Source organism: Elephas maximus, chromosome 1 (genome assembly GCF_024166365.1).
Source record: "Elephas maximus indicus isolate mEleMax1 chromosome 1, mEleMax1 primary haplotype, whole genome shotgun sequence".
Lineage (NCBI taxonomy): Eukaryota > Metazoa > Chordata > Mammalia > Proboscidea > Elephantidae > Elephas > Elephas maximus.
Genome location: NC_064819.1, coordinates 1228831 through 1251605, shown reverse-complemented (window position 1 = coordinate 1251605; position 22775 = coordinate 1228831). Strand labels below are relative to the sequence as shown.

At 42.5% G+C, this 22775-nt stretch overlaps 2 protein-coding genes across 10 annotated transcripts in view; one reads left to right on the top strand and one right to left on the bottom strand.

Annotated features, from left to right (window-relative positions):
• Window positions 1-1598, bottom strand: part of SLC35A5 (solute carrier family 35 member A5) — a 30193-nt gene extending 28595 nt beyond the window's left edge. For 3 of the 7 annotated variants that reach the window (XM_049876090.1, XM_049876100.1, XM_049876129.1), the window contains exon 1: window positions 1193-1598. In XM_049876090.1, the coding sequence (XP_049732047.1) occupies window positions 1193-1233 (41 nt within the window). In that variant the 5' untranslated portion in view covers window positions 1234-1598. The remainder of the gene's footprint in view (window positions 1-1192) is intronic. The other 4 variants (XM_049876139.1, XM_049876120.1, XM_049876111.1 and 1 more) reach the window with 2 other exon arrangements.
• A 99-nt stretch (window positions 1599-1697) lies between these two features.
• The window catches only part of ATG3 (autophagy related 3), a 36380-nt gene continuing 15302 nt past the window's right edge, over window positions 1698-22775 (top strand). Inside the window, exons 1-5 of one of the 3 annotated variants that reach the window (XM_049876373.1) lie at window positions 1698-2158; window positions 6212-6253; window positions 12977-13026; window positions 17822-17892; window positions 19277-19384. In XM_049876373.1, coding sequence (XP_049732330.1) covers window positions 2087-2158; window positions 6212-6253; window positions 12977-13026; window positions 17822-17892; window positions 19277-19384 — 343 coding nt within the window. In that variant the 5' untranslated portion in view covers window positions 1698-2086. The remainder of the gene's footprint in view (window positions 2159-6211; window positions 6254-12976; window positions 13027-17821; window positions 17893-19276; window positions 19385-22775) is intronic. The other 2 variants (XM_049876365.1, XM_049876355.1) reach the window with 2 other exon arrangements.

The window sequence follows — 22775 nt, the reverse complement described above, 5'->3', positions numbered from 1 at the left end:
CTTTGAATTATGGTTCTGGCCAAGAATATTGAATATACCATGAACTACCAGAAAAATGAACAAATCTGTCTTGGAAGATATACAACCAGAATGCTCCTTAGAGGCAAGGATAGATAGCAAGACTTCGTCTCACATGCTTTGGACATGTAATTAGGAGGGCCCAGTCCCTGGAGACAGACATCATGCTTGGTCAAGTAGAAAGTCAGCAAAAAGAATAAGACCCTCGAGGAGATGGATTGACACAGCGCCTGCAACAATGGGCTCACATGATTTCAAGGATGGTGCAGGACCGGGCAGTGTTTCGTTCTGTTGCACGTAGAGTTGCTGTGAGTCAGAACCAATTGGACAACACCTAACAACATCAGAATGGGCAATACTTTGAAATTGGCTCATTATTCTTTTTCAATCAATTCTATTACAGTACTTACAAACTGATTACTGAAATGTCTAGTATCTGTGCTCTTCATTCCAAGAACTTTTTAGTTTTCATTCTTATTAGTAACTCTGCTCTAAAGCAGAATTTTTAGTTTGTATTCTCAAGGCACAGTGGTTAAAGGTAGTATTATCAGTTTGAACTCACCAGGTGCTCTGTGGAAAAAAGATTTGGCAGCCTTCTTCTGTAAAGGTTATGGCCTTGGAAACCTTACGAGAGAGTTCTACTCTGTCCTACAGGGTCACTGTGGGTTACAACTGACTTGATGGTAATGGGTTTGCTTTATTCTCTTCCTTAGCAACAACCATTCTCTAAGAAGAAAAAGCTTGCTGGGAGAGATTCAGGAGCAGTGGTTAAGTGCTACGGCTGCTAACCAAAAGGTCGGCAGTTTGAATCCATCAGCCGCCCACTGGAAACCCTATGGGGCAGTTCTACTCTGTCCTATAGGGTCCCTATGAGTCTGAATCGACTTGAGGGCAAAGGGTTTGGCTTTTCTTAGTTGGGATTCTGTCACAGTAAAGGTCTGAATGGAAATATTTGAAACACTGCTTATTTTCACTAAACCAGCGTTAGAAATTGATCTTAAAAATCAGTGAGTGAGTCTAATACAAATCCTTTTTCGATATGTTGGCGGCACTAAACCCCAGGCAGGTGAAGCAACTTTCCCAAAGTCCCCCAGTGTTTCGGCAGGGATGGTGGAGACCACCGAAGTGCGGACATTAGAAAAATGGGCTTAAAGTGTCAATACTGAAATTCCACCTGAGAAAGACACCGCCGGTCAGAGGCCCCACTTCACACATGCGCACTGAAATTCCACCCGAGAAAGACACCGCCGGTCAGGGAGGCCCCGCTTCACACATGCGCAGTAGGAGATCTCCGCAGACGCGCCCTCAACTCACACGCACGCGCAGTCGTCTGCCCGCGGGGCGCGGTTACCTCGGTCCCCCAGAGGAGCTTGTAGCGGAAGAGCTCACATCCTATAGGTGGGACAGTATCTGCCTAGCACCGCAGTAGCAGCAGTAGGTTTTAAGGTCCATAGGCGGGGAAGCTATGGAGCGGAAAGAGGCGAGAAGCCCCTGTCCTCAAGCCTCCAATTCCGGAGCGGAAGCCTGAGCGGGAAAGAGCGCAGCCGCAGCCCATGGCGCAGGCGCGCCCCCTGTTCCGCTTCCGGTGGGCGGGGAAAGCGGGCTAGTCCCGCCCCCGCGGGGGGGGGCCTTCCGGCGTCACGTGTCGGGAGCGTCCGGGGTCACGTGTCGGGAGCGTCCGGGGTCACGTGGGGCCCAGGTGGCGGCGGCGCTACGGCGAGAGGGAGAGAGGAAGGGGAGCCGGAAGGGGCGCGCAGGGCGCGGAGGGACGACAGCGCCCAGCGGACCCGGGCTGCGCGTGCGCCCGCTTCTCCCGCCGGCGCTCGGCGGACCCGCCGCCTCCCTTGCGCCCGGGCGACCGCCGGGCCCGGCCCGCGCTGCCGCGGGCGCCGAGAGCGCGCCTCCCCCTCGCCCGGTCCGCCCCGTCGCCTCCCGTCCCCGCGGGTGGCGGCGCCCGGGTGCCGATCGGCGGCAGCCGGGACGCTGCCTGACGCCCCGGCCCCGGTCCCGGCTCCCCCGGCTGCCGTGCCCACTGCGCCGCGGGGCCGGCCGCTGCCCCGGCCCCAGAATGCAGAACGTGATTAACACGGTGAAGGGAAAGGCGCTGGAAGTGGCTGAGTACCTGACCCCGGTCCTCAAGGTAGGCCGGGCCCCAGGCTCGCGGGGGCGGTCAGGGACGCGCTCAGGTGTGCAGGGACCGGGGGTCGCAGGGGCTGTCAGGGACGCGCTCAGGTGTGCAGGGACCGGGGGCCTGTGGCCGGCCAGGCTGCCGCTCAGGTGTGCAGGGACCCAGGTTTTCAGGGGCTGTTAGGGACGCGCTCAGGTGTGCAGGGATCGGGGGTCGCAGGGGCTGTCAGGGACGCCTTCAGGTGTACAGGGACCGGCGCGCCCTTGGTCGGCCAGGCTGCCGCTCAGGTGTGCAGGGACTTAGGTTCTCAGGGGCTGTCAGCGACGCGCTCAGGTGTGCAGGGACCGGGGGGGCCCTTGGTCGGCCAGGCTGTCGCTCAGGTGTGCAGGGACCGGGGTTCTCAGAGGCTGTCAGGGACGCGCTCAGGTGTACAGGGACCGGGGGTCGCAGGGGCTGTCAGGGACGCGCTCAGGTGTGCAGGGACCGGGGACCCATGGCTGGCCAGGCTGCTGCTCAGGTCTGCAGGGACCGAGGACCCCTGCCCTGCGCTTGGCCAGGCTGCTGCTCAGGTCTGCAGGGACTGGGGGCCCTGTGGTTGGCCAGGCTACCGCTCAGGTCTGCAGGGACCGAGGACCCCTGCCCTGCGCCTGGCCAGGCTGCTGTTCAGGTCTGCAGGGACCACGGGGCCCGTGGCTGGCCAGGCTACCACTCAGGTCTGCGGTAACCTGGGCCCTTGAACTGTCAGGGACATGCTCAGGTGTGCAGGGACCAGGGGGCCCGTGGTCAGCCAGGCTGTCGCTCAGGTCTGCAGGGACCCGGGCTCTCAGGGGCTTTCAGGGACGTGCTCAGGTGTGCAGGGACCAGGGGCCCGTGGCTGGCCAGGCTGCCACTCAAGTCTGCAGGGACCAGGGGGCCTGTGGTCTGCGGCCGGCCAGGCTGCCTCTCAGGTTTACAGGGGCTGGGGGGCCTATGGTTGGCCAGGCTACCGCTCAGGTCTGCAGGGACCCGGGCTCTCAGGGGCTGTCAGGGAAGTGCTCAGGTGAGCAGGGACCGGGGGGCCGTGGTCTGCGGCTGGCCAGGCTGCCGCTCAGGTCTGCAGGGACCGGGGACCCCTGCCCTGCGGCCGGCCAGGCTGCAGGAGGTGGTGGGCATGGAAGCCTGTCCATACTGTGGTCTAACCCAGCTGCTCCTCGGGGCCCTCTGGCTCCTAGGGAGAAGCTCGGAGGCACGCTGTGCGCACTTGTGCCCGCTCCAAATGCAGTGTGTCTGGGGACCTGGGGTCGGAAGATAAGATCCTCAGACCATCACTTCTGAAGTTGTTTAAACTCCCCGAACAAGGATTTGGATTGTCCTTTTAAAAAATAAAGTCAGTGTTTGGTCTTAGATGACACGTCAATTTTTTTTTTGTTGTTTCAACTTTCATGGAAAGTTTCCCATAGTTAGAAGTAAGTAAGTCATAGACTGAGACCCCAACTTGTTTGATGTTTCACAGGAACAAGGTGAAATTTGCAACATTGTCTCATTGAAGTGTCATTAGCTAAGAAGCAAAAACCTGCCTCTTGCGAGCTTCTGTAATAGTCATCACTAGTTGTTAATCTTGAACTTACTAAGGAGTAGCTTGACTCTGCTGTATGTGTTTTTTACATTTACAATATGATAATACAGTACTTTTAAAGTAAAAATTATGAAACGTTAGCTATTACAGAAGTTTTCTTCCTGTTTTTAGAAATAAGTTACTAGAAATGCATTCAGATTTTTCTTCTATAACTCTATCAGACTAGGCTTTTTGTTGTCATTTTTTTTTCTTTCTGAAAAGCAAGCAATAGAAATGAATGACAAGTTCTTGCTCAGTTTTTTTTTTTTTGATTTTCAGTTTTTAGTGAAAGCTTTACAAATCTTAATGTGGAAATGAAATATTTTGGGGAAGAGTTGGCTTTGTTTATCCAAGAAGTTATGATCGTGTTCTCCGAAGAATAAAAAATCAAACTCAGGGCCATAGAGTAACTTCTGACTCCTGGTGACCCTATAGGACAGAATAGAGCTGCCCCGTAGGGTTTCCAAGGCTGTAATCTTTCCTGAAGCAGACTGCCGTATCTTTCACCCTCAGAGCTGCTGGTGGATTTGAACCACCAACCTTTCGATTAGCAGGTGCTTAACCAGGCACCACCAGGGCTCCTAGGAAGAATAGTAGACAATTTTACATTCCTCCCTTTCCGTGACAGAGGGAAACGCTAGGTCTGTTCTTTTGTGTGCTTATTTCTGTGACTGCCTTTAAAAGTGATAATCTGTTGGGCCAAGTTAAAAAAAAATTGGGAGAGTTTAGGAATGAGATTTCCAGCTTTCGAGCTGCTCATATTAGCTTAATGTGAAAGTTATCTTAATTCAAATTATTCAGTCAGCTATTTAAAGTTGAAAATAATTCTGACTTTTGAATCCAGTGCCTGTTTTGTATATTATTTTACCTTTTCAGAATAGCACAGCTACCTAGCTATAAACCTGTTGCCATCGAGTCGATTCCAACTCATAGTGACCCTATAGGACAGAGTAGAACTGCCCCACAAGGAGCAACTGGTAGATTCGAACTGGCGACCTTTAGGTTAGCAGCCGAGCTCTTAACCACTGAGCCACCAAGGCTCCATCTAGATAAATACAACATTTAAGTAATGTAGCAGTGTTAGGCTTCTTGGTTTCGAGAAGAAAAGAACAAGAAGATCTCCCAAATTAAAGAGATGGACGGTTGAACTGTAAAGGAATTGTTAGCATGCCACTATGTATGGTGTATTCTTTTTAGTAATAAGGAAAGCAGAATTAGTGATCCTTTACTTCTTCCTCCCTGTAGAAACTACTAGCTTAAAGTAAGAGAATCCTCGTAGTTTTCTACTAGAGGTGGGAAGGCAAAGAGACAAAATACTCAAAGAAGTAATGGCCTTCTAGCATGTAAAAATTGAGAAAAGTCATTTTTTTGTCTGGAAGACATATGTGAGGTAAAAGCTGAAGTCTTTAAGGTGATCTTCCAGGCTCTACTTGATCCCTACAGGTCACAGTCTTATCTACTCTATCCCTTGTCACTCTTGCTTAAACCAGGCTGACCTCCTCTGTGTTACTGTCAAGCAGGCTTTGACCTCAGGGCCTTTGCAGGTGCTCTCCACACTGCCTCAAGTGCTCTTCCCTCCAGACATACTTATGGCTGGTTCCTTTCCTCAAATTCTCTTCTCAGATGTCACCTTATCAGAGAAGCCTTCTCTTGCCATCCTAGCCATCTGCATCCCTCGCCCCACTCCTCTCTGCTTTATTTGTCTTAATGGTTTTCATGACCATTTAGCATAGTTTCTTTGTCTGTTGTTTTTTCTCCTCCACTAGAGCTTAAACTTCCTATGAAGTTAAGGATGATGTGGGTCTGTTTTACTCATGGTATATCCCCAGTGCCTTCAACAATGCCTGGCACATCGTTGGTACTTAGTAAATACTTGTTGAATGAATAATGTTCTTAAATGAATCTTTTTGTTTTTGTAGACTCTACCATAAAATCTCATATATATCTTAAAATTTATTTAAAAAAAAATTAGTGAAATAACATCCTTGCTTTAGAGGCGAGAATGTTGTATCAAAGTCTTGGTAGAAATGAGAATAATGGGCAAATGCTAAATGGTTTCTAGATTCAGCTTCTGTATTGATCAATTGCAGTAAGACATTGGCTGAATTGTGCTGTGTCTAGGCACCTGTAAGACGTTTTTATTGTGTTGTAAAATAAAAACTGTTGGTCATCTTACAGAGTTACTGTAAGGCTTCATGTTTATATAAACCTTGGGATGCCTTTCCAAAGACCTTGCTCTATTATAGCACCGATCAAATTTTATTGTAATTTTTTCCATGTCAGTTTTATCTGTTAGACTTATATGTTCCTTGAGGTCAGATACCCATGTTATATTCTTTTTTTTTTTTTTAATCTGCTTCGTTGCCTAAAAAGGTGCCAGGCAAATTCTTGCCCCACAAATGTTTTTTAATTAAATGAATAAAAGTACAAGTTTAACACAATTATTCTTTTATTCTTTCTGCTTTCTTTAGGAATCAAAGTTTAAGGAAACAGGTGTGATCACCCCAGAGGAGGTAAGTATCCAATTGGAGAGATGTTGAGGCTGTAATATTTACAGGAACAATTACCATACTAAACTCAATGGTTTTTTCTGCTTTGTGAGAAAACATTTGGAACTTTAATTTTGCTTTGAGTAAAATTGGATTCTATTGGCTATGTGCAAGAATTTTATAAAATGTTCTGCTTCCCATAGAAGAGAAGATGTTACTTCCCTCTTAATTTGCCACTTCTCACATTTCTCTACTTCTCTTTATTTAGCAATAAGGGTGGTGGAGGGATGGCGGATATTCCTCTGGTCACTTACCCTCCGCTGGTGTTTCTATCATGTTAACCTTGCGGTGGGGCCTGTAGCGTTCCCTGTCTTTTCTCTCTTTGCACCAGATACGAGTTTTCATGGCTTTCCATTGGGAAACTTGGCTCACTGCCTGAACACTTAAGTTTTCTCTTAGTATTCAGCTTACATAGTTTATTGCAACATACTTAACACTGATTCTTTTCCGCCATTCTTTCACTTTTATTAACTGGGTTATATTGAAAATGCTGCTTTAATGTTGGAAACTGCAGCCATCTTACAGGCCAGTTGTGTTTATTGAACTTTTAGCATAAAGTTGTGTAAAGAGTTCTCTTCCATTTAGATAATTTCATTTTGTCCTCGGTAAAGAAGTAAATACTGAGCTAAAAAAAAAAATCCCTTTGGAATTCAGTATCATAAGCAGTTATGGTTGTTGTGTCAGACTTATTTTTGTTCTTAACAAATGGCACAGAATTTACTTGAGCCTGACTTTCAATTCTCACTAAAAACACCACTCATTGGCAATAGCTCTTAATTCGTTGTTGTGAAAGGAAGTTTTTGTAGTGAGGCATGGTATAGGATCTGGCCACTGCTGTAAATTCAAAGACCTCCAGCCAGAGAATTAACTGGCCTTTCAATTTGCAATTGTCATAGAATCTATAGAATCCCCAATCCTGGTGAATTCTAAGAATAATGTGCTGAACTGATCATTTATCTAAAATTATCTTTATTTTTAGTGAAGACACATGATGGTGTAAAGGAGCCTGGGAGACTCGCCTTCTAGACCAATTTCTCTAATTTTTTCTCAGTGGCTCAGTGGTTAAGTACTATGGCTGCTAACCAAAAATGTCAGCAGTTCAAATCCATCAGGTGTACCTTGGAAACTCTGTGGGGCAGTTTTCCTCTGTATTATAGGGTCGGCTCAACGGCAATGGGTTTGGTTTGGTACTTGGTACACTTGTTTATGAATTGAGAGATTTTGGCTAGACATTCTCTAAAGGACCCATTCTACTTAGTTACCTAGTGTTGCTATAAAACACACTCCACAAGTGAATGGCTCTAAAGAACAGAAATTTATTTTCTCACCATTCTGGAGGCTCAGAGTCCAAATCAAGGTCGTGACCATGTTGCTGCCTTCCTGGTCTATGACCTGGGCGTCTTTCGTTCCTTGGTGGTAGGTGTTCTTCACAGGGTGTCTGTCTTTCCCAGTCAGTGCGTACCTGCCTCTGTGTCTGTGCTGTTCTTCCTATAACTCAGAAGTTACAGGTTTAAGATCCTCCTGATGCTGTTAGGACCTCAGCTGACTGACTGATGATACTGGAGACATTAGGGGAAGTCATTACATCACATTAGATTAGATTGCATCCACAGGTGTGGGGTAAAATATGTGTTTTGGGAAGACACAATTCAGTCCACGTTGTTGTGTTGTTAGGTGCCGTCGAGTCGGTTCTGACTTATAACGACACTGTGCACAACAGAACGAAACACTGCCCGGTCCTGCGCCATTCTTAGAATCGTTGTTATGCTTGAGCTCATTGTTGCAGCCACTGTGTCAGTCCACCTCGTTGAGGGTCTTCTTCTTTTCCGCTGACCCTGTACTCTGCCAAGCATGATGTGCTTCTCCAGGGACTGATCCCACCTGACAACACGTCCAAAGTAGGTAAGACGCAGTTTTGCCATCCTTGCTTCTAAGGAGCATTCTGGTTGTACTTTTTCTAAGACAGATTTGTTCGTTCTTTTGGCAGTCCATGGTATATTCAATATTCTTTGCCAACACCACAATTCAAAGGCGTCAACTCTTCTTCAGTCTTCCTTATTCATTGTCCAGCTTTCACACGCATATGATGCGATTGAAAATACCATGGCTTGGGTCAGGCACACCTTAGTGTTCAAGGTGACATCTTTGCTCTTCAATACTTTGAAGAGATCTTTTGCAGCAGATTTGCCCTGTGCAATGCGTCTTGATTTCTTGACTGGTGTTTCCATGGGTGTTGATTGTGGATCCAAGTAAAAGGAAACCCTTGACAACTTCAATCTTTTCTCCGTTTATCATGATGTTGCTCATTGGTCCAGTTGTGAGGATTTTTGTTTTCTTTATGTTGAGGTGTAATCTATACTGAAGGCTGTGGCCTTTGATCTTTATTAGTAAGTGCTTCAAGTCCTCTTCACTTTCAGCAAGCAAGGTTGTGTCATCTGCATAACGCAGGTTGTTAATGAGTCTTCCTCTAATCCTGATGCCCCATTCTTCTTCATATAGTCCAGCTTCTCGTATTATTTGTTTGGCATACAGATTAAATAGGTATGGTGAAAGAATACAACCCTGACGCACACCTTTGCTGACTTTAAACCAATCAGTATCCCCTTGTTCTGTCTGAACAACCACCTCTTTATCTATGTAAAGGTTCCTCATGCGCACAATTAAGTGTTCTGGAATTCCTATTCTTCGCAGTGTTTTCCATAGTTTGTTATGATCCACACAGTCGAATGCCTTTGCATAGTCAATAAAACACAGGTAAACATCCTTCTGGTATTCTCTGCTTTCAGCCAGGATCCATCTGACATCAGCAATGATATCCCTGGTTCCACGTCCTCTTCTGAAACCAGCCGGAACTCCCGGCAGTTCCCTGTCGATATACTGCTGCAGCCGCTTTTGAATGATCTTCAGCAAAATTTTGCTTGTGTGTGATATTAATGATATTGTTCTATAATTTCCACATTCAGTTGGATCACCTTTCTTGGGAATAGGCATAAAAATGGATCTCTTCCAATCTGTTGGCCAGGAAGCTTTCTTCCATATTTCTTGGCATAGACGAGTGAGCACCTCCAGCACTGCATCTGTTTGTTGAAACATCTCAATTGATATTCCATCAATTCCTGGAGCCTTGTTTTTCACCAATGCCTTCAGAGCAGCTTGGATTTCTTCCGTCAGTACCATCGGTTCCTGATCGTATGCCACCTCTTGAAATAGTTGAACACGGACTAATTCTTTTTGGTATAATGATTCTGTGTATTCCTTCTATCTTCTTTTGATGCTTCCTGCGTCGTTTAGTATTTTCCCCATAGAAACCTTCATTATTGCAACTCGAGGCTTGAATTTTTTCTTCAGTTCTTTCAGCTGGAGAAACACTGAGCGTGTTCTTCCCTTTCGGTTTTCCATTTCCAGCTCTTGGCACATGTCGTTATAATATTTTACTTTGTCTTCCTGAGAGGCCCTTTGAAATCTTCTCCTCAGTTCTTTTACTTCATCAATTCTTCCTTTTGCTTTAGCTGCCCGATGCTCAAGAGCAAGTTTCAGAGTCTCCTCTGACATCCATCTTGGTCTTTTCTTTCTTTCCTGTCTTTTCAGTGACCTCTTGCTTTCTCCATGGATGATGCCCTTTATGTCATTCCACAGCTTGTCTGGTCTTCAGTCACCAGTGTTCAATGTGTCAAATCTGTTCTTGAGATGTTCTCTAAATTCAGATGGGATATATTCAAGGTCATATTTTGGCTCTCGTGGACTTGCTCTGATTTTCTTCAGTTTCATCTTGAACTTGCATATGAGCAATTGATGGTCTGTTCCATAGTCGGCCCCTGGCCTTATTCTGACTGATGATATTGAGCTTTTCCATCGTCTCATTCCACAGATGTAGTCAATTCAACCCATAACACTTAGTTTAGGCCTTATTAGTTTAATACCTTGAGTGCCAAATAAAACTAGGATTTGATCTTAAGGATATCATTGAAATTCTTGCCAAATGAAGCTACAATTTAGATATGACTCTTGAAACTAAGTATCTGAAATCAAGTGGGAGATGAAAGTAGTCTGTTCTTCTTGTACGCATTGACTTTATCTCCTCTGTGGAGATTACTGATGGGTGAATAAATAGTTCGGGTTAGAGATGCAAGTGGCTAGAATTAAGTTAACTCTTTTTAAAGTAGGCATTAATCGTATGGTTTTGGCGTTTATCTTCTAACTTAGAATAACTCTTACACTGAATTGATTTATGAATTTCCCCCCTTTTTAAAAAAAATCCAAGACAAAACCAGCCCAGCGGGGTATAAAGCACATAAAGCTGAATTGGGATAGAGCCCCCTTATAGGATTGAGGCAGGCTAGAATGATCCTGAAGGAGCTAAGGCACCATTTGCTTTGTGTAAGTACAGTACCTAGTTGGTCTCTTTCTTTCTGTTCTTCTGTTTCTGGGCTTCTGGCTCTTAGCTTCCAGCTACCCTTTAGTTTTCAACCAGAAGTATGAAAGTATTATGTTTAAAAAGAGGCCAAATAGTATCTAATACTGTATTGTCTAGCTGAAAATATGTGACTGTTGGCTGTGTGTATGATTTGATTAAGTAGAGTACTATTAATAGAAGGTAGCTTGAGAAATAAAGTTGCTCACCAGATGTTAAAATCAGTTTTATCTTGTTGGACTTAGTATTTCATATTGATGATGAATCTCACAAGAGAATGTTTAATCACTAAGAAAAAGCTATAGTAAGCAGTATTGATAATTTAGAAATTTGAGTCCATGTCCATTTTACGTTTTAGCTCATTTGAACGTTTGAAGCAGGTCATTGTTCATAGTCAAGGTCATTGTTCGTAGTCGCGGTCATTGTTGGTAGTTGCGGTCGTTGTTGGTGAGGGCAGATGTACACACATACTCATTACCGTCACACTTCATTTCTCCTGTGGCTTTTCTTACTTTCTAGTGTTTCTTGTTTTTTTTTTAATAGATGCCACCGGAAGGACCGTGGGATAAAACATTAGAGTCTTATGACTTCAAGGCAATTATCATTAACTTTAAAGAATTTTTCACTTTTAATTTTTTGCTGTGCTTAATCACAACCCTATAGGATGGAGTAGAACTACCCGATAGGGTTTCCAAGGAGCAGCTGGAAGATTTGACCTGCTGACCTTTTGGTTAGCAGCCTGAGCTAACTGCGCCACCAGGGCTCCCCCACTTTGACTAGGTTAATACTCTTCTGATGGTGATAAGTTAGTTCCTGGTGACCACAGAGGGAAAGGCAGCGTCTGGTTACAGTGAACCCAGAATACTTGGGGGAGAGGGCGTGTTTGTGTTTTATTTTGGTGTTTGTTTTTACCTCACAATTTAAATAATAAAAAGATTTATTAGAAGAACTAGTGTTTATAAAGTCACTGTTGGGAATACTAATATCACTGTTGCAATACCGTTAAGTCTTATCCTGTTAGTGTATTGCCTTGAAAGAGGTTATTCTCAGAGTTCTTGATAGAATTTTACTCTCTGAAGTTAGAGTATTGTTTGTAGACATACTTTTTCAGAGAGGCATTAGAAGATGAAAGAGATTGTAACTTTTTTGCTGTGGAATAAACCCATAAGCAATATAAAACAAGTTAGAGCTGTTATGAAATAAAAGTGATTGGGAAAGTATGTTCGTACGTTGCTTGAGCTGGAACATGGAAAATTATGCTTACCAGACTTTTTGTTTCCTGCTCTCAAGAGCAAGCAGGATTTCTGTCCTCCAGTATGGCCAGCTCCTGCCTAGACTGGAACATCTCGAAAGGTGAAAATGTTTCTCCCTGAGTCAATGATCAATTTGCTCAGAAAGTGAGAAGTTTGTTACAGGGTTCACTTTCTTAAGGAACTGGGCGTTTCCAAAGTCATTCCAAAAGCTAACTTTTCCCCCATTCTTTGGCACTTCATTTCTGTTTTCAATGATTCATTTAAGAGTAAAAAAGCTTTCAAAATTGGCTATTACCTAAATTAAGCGGGAAGGAGAAAAAGGAGGAAGAACCATGGGGTGTGGTGTAATGACAAGCCTTGCACCATAAGCTGGTATACATTTAGCAACTTTTTTCAGAGATTTTCAGTGAATTTTCAGCCAACAGCAAATATCTCTCTACATTTTATTTATCCCTGAAATGGTTATTGACATTTTAAATCCTGTAGCCTACCTTTATTCATTTTATCATATTGTGTCCTGTTAAGGAGCTCTGGTGACGCAGTGCTTAAAGTGATTGGCTGCTAAGCAAAAGGACAGCGGTTTAAAACCACCAACCACTCTGTGGGAGGAAGATGTGGCAGCCTGCTTCCGTGGGGATTACAGCCTCGGAAGCCCTATGGGGTTGTTATGTGTCGAAATCGACTCAATGGCAATGGGGTTTTTTTGGGGTGTGCTGTTTGTTAGCATTAGTTAACCTGATAATAAAAATTGAATTTTTAGAAAAAAAAGCAATTTTTTTCTTCCAAAAATTAATTTGAATTTTTACCGATGTTAAAAATGTTGCTGTTTTAATAATTAAAAATACGTTTAAAAAAAAATAAATTTTCAGACCGTGCAGAGAAGTTTTCATGCTGTTGACGTTTTAATGCAGAATCTGGCACCACAGTTGTGCAGGGTGATTGGTTGGTACTTTATCTCCATGTATTCAGTAATGTTTACTTTTTTTGTCTTCTCTTTTCATGTTCTTTCTAAATCCTGAATAGTTCGTGGCGGCTGGAGATCACTTAGTCCACCACTGTCCGACATGGCAATGGTAAGTAATTTTGAGTGAAGAAGAGAAAATGAGATAGAAGCTGTGGCTTCAGAATTATGGCAGTTTGAGAAACAGGTTAGTAAATGAAAATTAGAATGAGCACTTGAACCCTCTTCTATTAGATTTTCTGCTAAACAGTGCCCCTGTGATACTCAAGGTAAAATAAGGGTAGAAAAAAGTGGGTATTACGCCTATTTTGTTTTGCTCTGTTAGCAGAAAAAATGGTCTTTTTGAGAGAAATGCCTTCATTTCCTTTCCTGGTATCTCCTTTCTTTACAGTGTCTAGGCCTGATCTTGTGTTGGTTCTTGAAAAAAAAAAAATACCGTTCAGGAGTTTAATCAGTTTGTTCAGTTCACTTATTCATTTCATGTTTTAGGTCCCACGTAAACTGCACTGATGACTGGAGAGAGATTCTGCAGTCTCCTGTTCTTCAAAACATAAGATGTGAACATTTTTCTGTTGACGTTCTAAAGCAGCCTCTCTCTTCAGGAATTAGCTCAAAAATTAAAAGGGGCATGACTGAAGTCTGTAACTGTAAATCTGCTTATAAAAGACTTAAAGTTTTTATTTTCTTCATTAACTTTTGTTTTGATTACAAAAGTAACTTAAACAAGTTAACAGCCCTTATAACAACTGTTTTAAAATATTGTGAATAATAACAATGTTTTAAAAGAAGTGTGGTTTCTGTGTTTCCAAGTACTTACGGTAAAACTCCCTGCTAGTGGCTGAAAAATGACCCCAGTACTGGCAGAACCCTTCAGCTTAGGCTGGAGTCTTGGCGTTATCGCCTTTTCGGATATAGGTGCTTCAATACTGACATCCGCCCTACTGCCCGCCTCCCCCCCAACCACCGTGATAATTTTTTTTATTGTAGTTCAAATGTATATTTTTTATTTTGGGGAAGGGATTCTAGAATTAATGAGATCCTAACTTATAACATTTTAAATATTTAAAGATCTTAAATAAACTATTTTAAACTAGAGTTGGAGCTCTTTTCTACCTGCGGTCTATTTTATTTTCCTTAGTTTTTATTGGCACTGCTTTTTATCAGTTGCTTGTCATTTTCTAGGGCATTGGCTTTTATGTACTCAGCAAAAACCAAAATGTCAGGTTCATTTATTTTTATGTCCTTTTTCTTCTCCATATGTATAAAGTCAAGTTCGTATCATAGAAGCTCTCTGATTTACTAAAGGGTGGTTGACTTTTTTCCTTTCCATCTAAATTGTCTGTTGAAAAATGTGTTTACTAAGTTTTGATCTATATTTATTTATATTTATTAACTTGCATTTCAAAGTCAAATAGATATGTAAAACTTAACTTATTCATTTTATAAAAAGAACTTAGGATTTTCTTCAGCGTAATAGATAATATTGTTCTTATGCATCCTGACTCATAGCGACCCTATTTCCAAAGAACGAAACGCTGCCTGGTCCTGCGCCATCCTCACAGTCATTGTTACGCTTGAGCCCATTGTTGTAGACACTGTCAGCCCATCTGATTAAGGGTCTTCCTCTTTTGTGCTGACCCTTTACCTTACCAAACATGATGTCATTCTCCCGGGACTGGTCCCTCCTGACAACATGTCCAAAGTACATGAGACGAAGTCTCGCCATCCTCGCTTCCAAGGAGCATTCTGGCCCAACTTCTTCCAAGACAGATTTGTTTGTTTTTCTGGCAGTCCGTGGTATATTAAATATTCTTCAGCAACGTTATAATTCAAAGGCATCAATTCTTCTTTGGTCTTCCTTATTCATTGTCCAGCTTCCACATGCATAGGAGGTGATTGAAAATACCATGGCTTGGGTCAGGTGCACCTTAGTCCTCGAAGTGACATTTTGCTTTTTTAACACTTTAAAGAGATTTAAAAAGCAGCGGATTTGTTCAGTGCAATACATCATTCGATTTCTTGACTGCTGCTTCCGTGGGTGTTGATCGTGGATCCAAGTAAAATGAAATCCTTGACAACTTTAATATTTTCTCTGTCTATCATAATGTTGCTTATCGGTCCAGTTGTGAGGATTTTTTTCTCTTTACGTTGAGGTGTAATCCATACAAAGGCTGTAGTCTTTGATCATCAGTAAGTGCTTCAAGTCCTCTTCACTTTCAGCAAGTAAGGTTCTGTCATCTGCATGTCGCAGGTTATTGATGAGTCTTCCTCCCATCCTTACGCCATGTTCTTCTTCATGTAGTCCAGCTTCTCGAATTATTTGCTCAGCATACAGATTAAATAAATGTGGCGAAAGAATACAGTCCTGATGTACACCTTTCCTGATTTTAAACCACACAGTATCCCTTTGTTCTGTTCCAACGACAGCCCCTTGGTCAATGTACAGGTTCAACATGAGCACCATTAAGTGTTCTGGAATTTGCATTCTTTTAATGTTATCTGTAATTTGTGATGATCCACACGGTTGAATGACTTTGCATAGTCAAGAAAATACAGACAGACATCTTTCTGGTATTCTCTGCTTTAAGCCAAGATCTACCTGATGTCAACATTGATATCTCTCGCTCCACGTTCTCGTCTGCTTTATTTCATCCACGGCATTAAGGTCGGCCCTACTTTGAGGAGGCAGCTCTTCCCCAGTTGTATTTTGAGTGCATTCCAGCCTAAGGGGCTCATCTTCTAGCACTATATCAGTGTTCTGCTGCACTTTGTAAGGTTTTCACTGGTCAATTTTTTCAGAAGTAGACCTCCAGGTCCTTCTTCCTAGTCTGTCTTAGTCTGAAAGCTCTGCTGAAACCCGTCCACCATGGCAACCCTGCTGGTGTTTGAAGTACCAGCGCGTAACTTCCAGCAGTTCAGCAACACACAAGCCACCGCCGTATGAGAAACTGACGGGCGAGTAGCGGATGATAAATACACGTTTTCTTTATTCAGGTTGCTTTGTCATAATCTGTAATTATCTAATTAGTTTAGGTATTGATTTTTGGCATTATTGTAAGGGTTTATATGTGTGGGCAGAATCTTTTTCTTTTAGCAGATACCGGTAGTTTATAGTTCCACTTTATGAATTGTGAGCCCTGGTGGTAGAGTGGTTAAGAGCTACCGAAAGGTCGGCAGTGTGAATCCACCAACCACTTCTTGGAAACCCTATGGGGTAGTTCTACTCTGTCGTATAGGGTCACTGTGACTTGGAATCGACTCAACAACACCGTATTTGGTTAGGTTTTATGAGTTGTGGAGGTTGAAATAATTTTATTGTAATTTAGGACTCAGTTATCGTCTACTCCGATGTCCACATGTCTGGCTGGGTTGCTGGGTCCATAGGAATAATCCGCTTTAAATCAGTGCTAGAAACAGGTTATTGCTGTGCTGTATCTTCCCACGTATAAGCCCACAGGCCCTTAGGGAACCGTCCTCCCTCATAACTGTGGCCTTTGTCAAGATCGTGTTGAATTTGACACTTGGGAATGGTCTAGAGAAGCCATACCTTGCCATGTACAAGCCCATAGGCCCTTATGGAGCTCTACTCCCTCATACTGTGGCCTTTGCTAAGATCGTGTTGAATTTGACACTTGGGAATGGTGTAGAGAAGCCATACCTTGCCATGTATAAGCCCATAGGCCCTTATGGAGCCCTACTCCCTCATACTGTGGCCTTTGCTAAGATCGTGTTGAATTTGACACTTGGGAATGGTCTAGAGAAGCCATACCTTCCCATGTATAAGCCCATAGGCCCTTATGGAGCCCTACTCCCTCATACTGTGGCCTTTGCTAAGATCGTGTTGAATTTGACACTTGGGAATGGTCTAGAGAAGCCAAGAGGGCTGCCAGATGATATTGAAGTGCTTCCTGGCTTTATCTTGTGCTAAAAATCTACGACCTGAACTTAAGACCAAAGCTCAAGAAGGCAGCAGAGCTCTAAGTTTATGCTTGTATATTTGTGACAGCCACTAGATGCCACCCTGGCTAGCTCTGATGAGTTCCAGTAGATGACGCACAGAAAAATCTTGGAACAAATTCTTCATGAGAGATTTCAGTGTACTCTAGAAAAATGGGGTTCTGTTTTTGAGCCACAGGGGGACCAACGCTCCAGAGTGGGAACCCTGGGGCCTTTGGCTTGATCTTGCTTGTTCCCCCTTCTGGTTTTGTGTCCCTGGGCAATCTGACCTCTTTAAGTTTTAGTTTACTTACCTATATAGCAGGGATATTGGTATTACCTACCTAAGGTTATGTGGGTTAAATGAAAATAATGCATATTAAGTCTTGTGTTTTGTAAGTATTCAATAAAAGTTTGTCTTATTATTTTTCTCAACATTACCATTTTGAGATTCGAAGCATCTCTTATCCTTGAGTTCTGGTTTTAATACAGCGGTAGGAATGGCATCTTGCCAGCAGCCTGCTTTGTTATGTAATGTCACACAGCTTCTTTTCTGCCTCCTCTTGGTCTCAAGAGGAACACAACTTTAGGGTTAAAAATATGAGATTATACAATGGGCTACAGCTCACTGGGGAACAGCGTTTTTATTTAAAGACAAACATAATGGCCGTTTGATCTATATTATTCTATCCTTTTTTCTGATATCTAAAACAAATTCTCTTAGGTCCGTCTGCATCTCTTAGTACATTTCACTTTTAGTATATGAGCTGTGCTTGTCTGTGCCCTGAGCCAGTGTATGCTTTGAGCCCGTTACTTAATGGCATCCTTTCCAAACCAAGTACTAAAACCGCTCTTTCAGGGATATGGATTATGTAGCTTTGAGATGTGTATGTGATATCTTTTGTTCCATATTTGCCTTCTAAATTTTTTTTTTCTTTTCTTTTTTTTGGTGCTGTTCACTGTTTTCAAAGGGCTACAGGGGAAGAATTGAAAGTGAAGGCATACCTCCCAACAGGCAAACAATTTTTGGTAACCAAAAATGGTAAGAATTAATGTGGTATGTATTAGAAAATTTCACACAGTTATATGTATTAAAAAAAAGCAGCACCTTAACACTTACTGGGCTTAATTTGTATTTAAAGCCGTGCCTACAGATTCTTTCAAACGAAAATTTGGAAATTTAATGAAGCCCTACATTTTCTGTTGCTGGAGTTTTTTTTTTTTTCCATTTACTTCGTTGATTTTACCCTCCCCGCCCCCCCCCCCCCTTTTTTTTTTTGTGAAAAAAGATCTAACTGTGTAATCTCATGGGAAGAAGACAGCCCTAAGTACAAAGTTGGGCTTCACTTAATTGGACTGTTTTTGAAGTTAACATCGTAATCATAATCCCTTTAGACATTTGACTTTAATTTTCTTTTGCTTTAAATTTTTCATGGACAATGAAATTGAGACTACCTTTGACATCTCATTTCAACACTGAAGATTTTGTTGTCCAGTGTGTCATTGAAGGATTGCTTATAGGTACAAAAAATGTTTTTGAAACAGGTAGAATTTTGTTTATGAACTTAATACGGAAACAATACCAAAAGGTTGTTATAATCCCTGTTTAATCACGAAGTAATATTTTGATTTGTGTTCGTATTCAACCGATATAGAAATGGGAAAATAATATTTACAAAACAAGTTTTTCCTTATCTGTGGCATACTTTTATTAGGATTGATAATTGTTATACCCTGCCTTGTAAAAAAAATCAGAGTCGTTAACCCTGTTATCATGTTGCTTTTACCCTATTGTTACTCCATTTAAGCCTTGTAAGTGATAATATGTGTTAGTTGATGTATCTGCTGTATGAAAACTTGGCACTAGTGTTGTTTGAGGGAGTAAAATTCAGCAGGTTAGTGGATCTGAAGGTGCCTTATGCATTGAGAATAACTGGAACTTAAATATGAATTACAAAATTCTTGTCGGAAGTTCCTTTTTTACCCTTGCAAACTGGAGGTCACCTCTGCCACCCTGGAGTGTGGCAGGTGCTGTCTCTGTGCTCTAGAGTCAAAGCATGCAATAAGGCATTACTGTTCATCACCCCGAAGTTCAACAGTGTGGCCTCTGGCATCAGCTTCTGTTCTTCACGGACCATCAGGTAAAGGAACGCATCTGTCACTCCCAGTAGGGCACATTCTCCTGCCTTCTGACGCAGCTATTTAGGGAAAGACGAATGTGGCCGAGGAATCGAGTGTCTGTGGGCTGCCTATGACTCTTAAATTAATCATGTTCATTAGACTTGAAATATAATATTACAGAATATATTGATGTTGCAATTATGTATGGAATAAACCTTGATGAAGAAGAGACTTTTCCTTTCTTTCTAACGGGCCCGTGGGTAGTGGGCTACGTGCTAGTGACTGCACTTGCCATTTTCTCATAGTGCCTTGTTACAAGCGGTGCAAACAGATGGAGTACTCAGACGAACTGGAAGCTATCATTGAAGAAGATGATGGTGATGGGGGATGGGTAGACACCTATCACAATGCAGGTAAGAGGAGACCAGAATGGCATATATTCAGTTTAAATTGTTTTATACTATTTTACAATCTTTTATAATAGCCTTGATCAAAAGAAAAGAAGCTAGGGAATGTGCAGTTTTGTCCCCAGTAAACTCTTATCTGAAAGAAGCAGGGGGACAAATTGGCAAAAAAAATTAAAAAAAAAAAGCCCTTGGAGTATACCAAATTTTTATACTCCCTTCTGCTTCGGCTATACTTTGAAAATATGATCCCCCCTTTTATTTTTGTTTCTAAGTAAAGCCAATCAGAAATACTCTGTGCACTCTACTTAGCTTTAGAATCCCTTGTTACCATGGCATTCCACTGCTGGACTGTGAGCACCTTGAGGACAGGAGTCTTGTTATAGTCATACTCTTTTGCCCAGATAATATAACAAAATACCTAGCACTGAAAAGCATTGAATAGTTATTGAGTGATTATTGTAAGATGTTAAGGACTCCAGACTCTGTGAAATAGAGTCATTGTTGAATTCTCAGTGTCTGTCACAGTGCCTGATAGAGAATTTATTCAGTAAGTAGTTGTTAAACACATTGACTGAATGTAAGCCTTTCATAAGTGTATGTATGCGTAAGTTTTTGAAACCCTGAATACATGTTTTTTTCATTCCAAGTCCAAAAAAAATCGGTTTTACCATTATATTTATGTAACTATGCAAATGTGTAATACTGTGCACAGGTATAGCTAGCTACCATTTAGGACTTGTTTTACTGAAGGAAATGTGTTCTGAGTTGAAGTCCCAGTTATTGCGAGCAAGTTTTCTCCCTCCTGAGTAGAGACTAGGAGGTGTGTGTGTCTTCAGCAGTAGCGATAGAGCGGAACGTCTCAACATTGGCACTGTTGACAATTTGGATCAGCTAATTCTTTGCTATGGGTGGCTTGCTTGTGTGTTGTGAATATTGAGCGGTATCTCTGACCTCTACCCACCAGATGCGAGCAGCATCCCCCCAGTTGTGACAACCAAAAATGTCTCTAGACATTGCCAAATGCCCTGTGGCTGGCAAAACTGCGGCCCTCAGTTGAGACCCACTGCAGCCGACAGAGGGCTAAGTAATGCACACAGGAAAAGTCCCTCTTTAGGTCCGTTTCTCCTCTTTCTGAGTAAGGGACGTGCCACTTGTTTCTCTTGGAGAGAAGGCACAGATTCATAACTCCTCTGTGTTGTTCTAACAAGACTTGGGCTTCTTGACCTGAAACTCCTTTGCTTCTTAATGAGTTGAAAGAGTTGCTGTGTCAAGGCCTACAGGAGGTAATGAACTAAACAGACTTTTAAAACAATTCAAAAATCATCTTCTTCCCCTCCACTGAGTAGTGCTGTTAGATTTTTTTTTTTTTCCTCTCAGAATCTTTCAGCTGTTTGCTTTAATTTTCCCATGGAATTTTCGGGGCAACGTGAGCAGCACATTTGTAGTAAAATTGTCTGTTGACTGACCGGAGCCATTGGTTACAGCCCTGTTTTTGTAGCGTTGAGTTAATGAGTTACCGTGTTGTCTAGTCATAGCGTCTTTCATAATCATGACCCTAAAATCCAGGTGCATATTTACACAGGCATTCATCACAGAGCTAAGCAGGTGCCAGTACCATTGGATTGACAAAAATCTGTTACAGAAATTGGACTAACAACTAAAAAAATGTTTGCCCTACTTACAGGGGATAAGTAACATTATTTTCACATAGAGAAAACAAGATAGTATTATCCTGCAGGTAATTTGATGTACGTAATACATTCTAACCAATGTCTGTGAGAGATGCCTTTAGAATCTTAGGTTTAAGCCGTATACCACTTTAATTAGAGTGTGCTTCCAATCGAATCAAAAGGCCAGATGCCTTGGTTTATCCCCGCTTCTCTTCCCTTAGGTTTCTTTCTTTTCCTTCAGTCCTTGAGAATGGTAGCTCAATTAGAGTAGCAGGAGTTCTCTTTTCCTTTACCAGTCATGTCCTGCTTTTAGAAGAATCTGGTTTAATAGGGTACTGCTACATCGTTGTATTTTGACAGGTTGAAGAGGTTCATTTTCTTTGTGTCTGTGTTCAGGATTCGGCGACTCACTTTGTAATATCAACTACCAAAAAAAGTAATATCAACTAGTTATGTTAAATATTTGGGTTTTACAGTTATAAAGTAACTCGTGTCTATTATGTATAATAGCTTCTAGAAAAACATCTATAAGGTGAAGGCTTTATGCAAGATCTATGGATTGCGACAGTTTCCTTTAGGGAGAGCGAGCTAATCATTTTTTCTCTTAGGCACGTTGAATAGACGATAGAAAATTTTCAAAGATTAACAAAGGAGCTGAACTTTATTTATTTTATTATTATTGTGATTTAGGTGAAAGTTACATAGAGAATTAGTTTCTCATTAAACAGTTAATACATGAATTGTTTTGTGACATTGGTTGCCAACTCCGTGATGTATTAACTCTCTCCCCTTCTCCACCTCGGGTTCCCTGTTTCCGTGCATACTGTTTTCTGTCTCTTCCTGCCTTCTTGTCTTTGCTTTTGGGCTGGTGTGCTCATTAGTCTAGTATACATGATACATTGAAACACTTCCCTCATGTGTGGTATTGTTGGCCCTATGTTGTTGTTTTTAGGTGCCGTCGAGTCAGCTCCGACTCGTAGTGACCCTATGCACAACAGAATGAAACACTGTCCTGTCCTGAGCCATCCTCACAATCGTTATGCTTGAGCTCGTTGTTGCAGCCACTGTGTCAGTCCACCTCGTTGAGGGTCTTCCTCTTTTCCGCTGACCCTGTACTCTGCCGAGCATGATGTCCTTCTCCAGGGACTGATCCCTCCTGACAACACGTCCAAAGTATATAAGATGCAGTCTCGCCATCCTTGCTTCTAAGGAGCATTCTGGTTTTACTTCTTCTAAGACAGATTTGTTCGTTCTTCTGGCAGTCCATGGTATATTCAATATTCTTCGCAAGCACCAAAATTCAAAGGCGTCAACTCTTCTTCAGTCTTCCTTATTCATTGTCCAGCTTTCACATGTATATGATGCGATTGAAAATACCATGGCTTGGGTCAGGCGCACCTTAGTCTTCAGGGTGACACCTTTGCTCTTCAACACTTCAAAGAGGTCCTTTGCAGCAGATTTACCCAATGCAATGCATCTTTTGATTTGTTGACTGCTGCTTCCATGGCTGTTGATTGTGGATCCAAGTAAAATGAAATCCTCGACAACTTCAGTCTTTTCTCCGTTTATCATGATGTTGCTCATTGGACCAGTTGTGAGGATTTTTGTTTTCTTTATGTTGAAGTGCAATCCATACTGAAGGCTGTGGTCTTTGATCTTCATTAGTAAGTGCTTCAAGTCCTCTTCACTTTCAGCAAGCAAGGTTGTGTCATCTGCATAACGCAGGT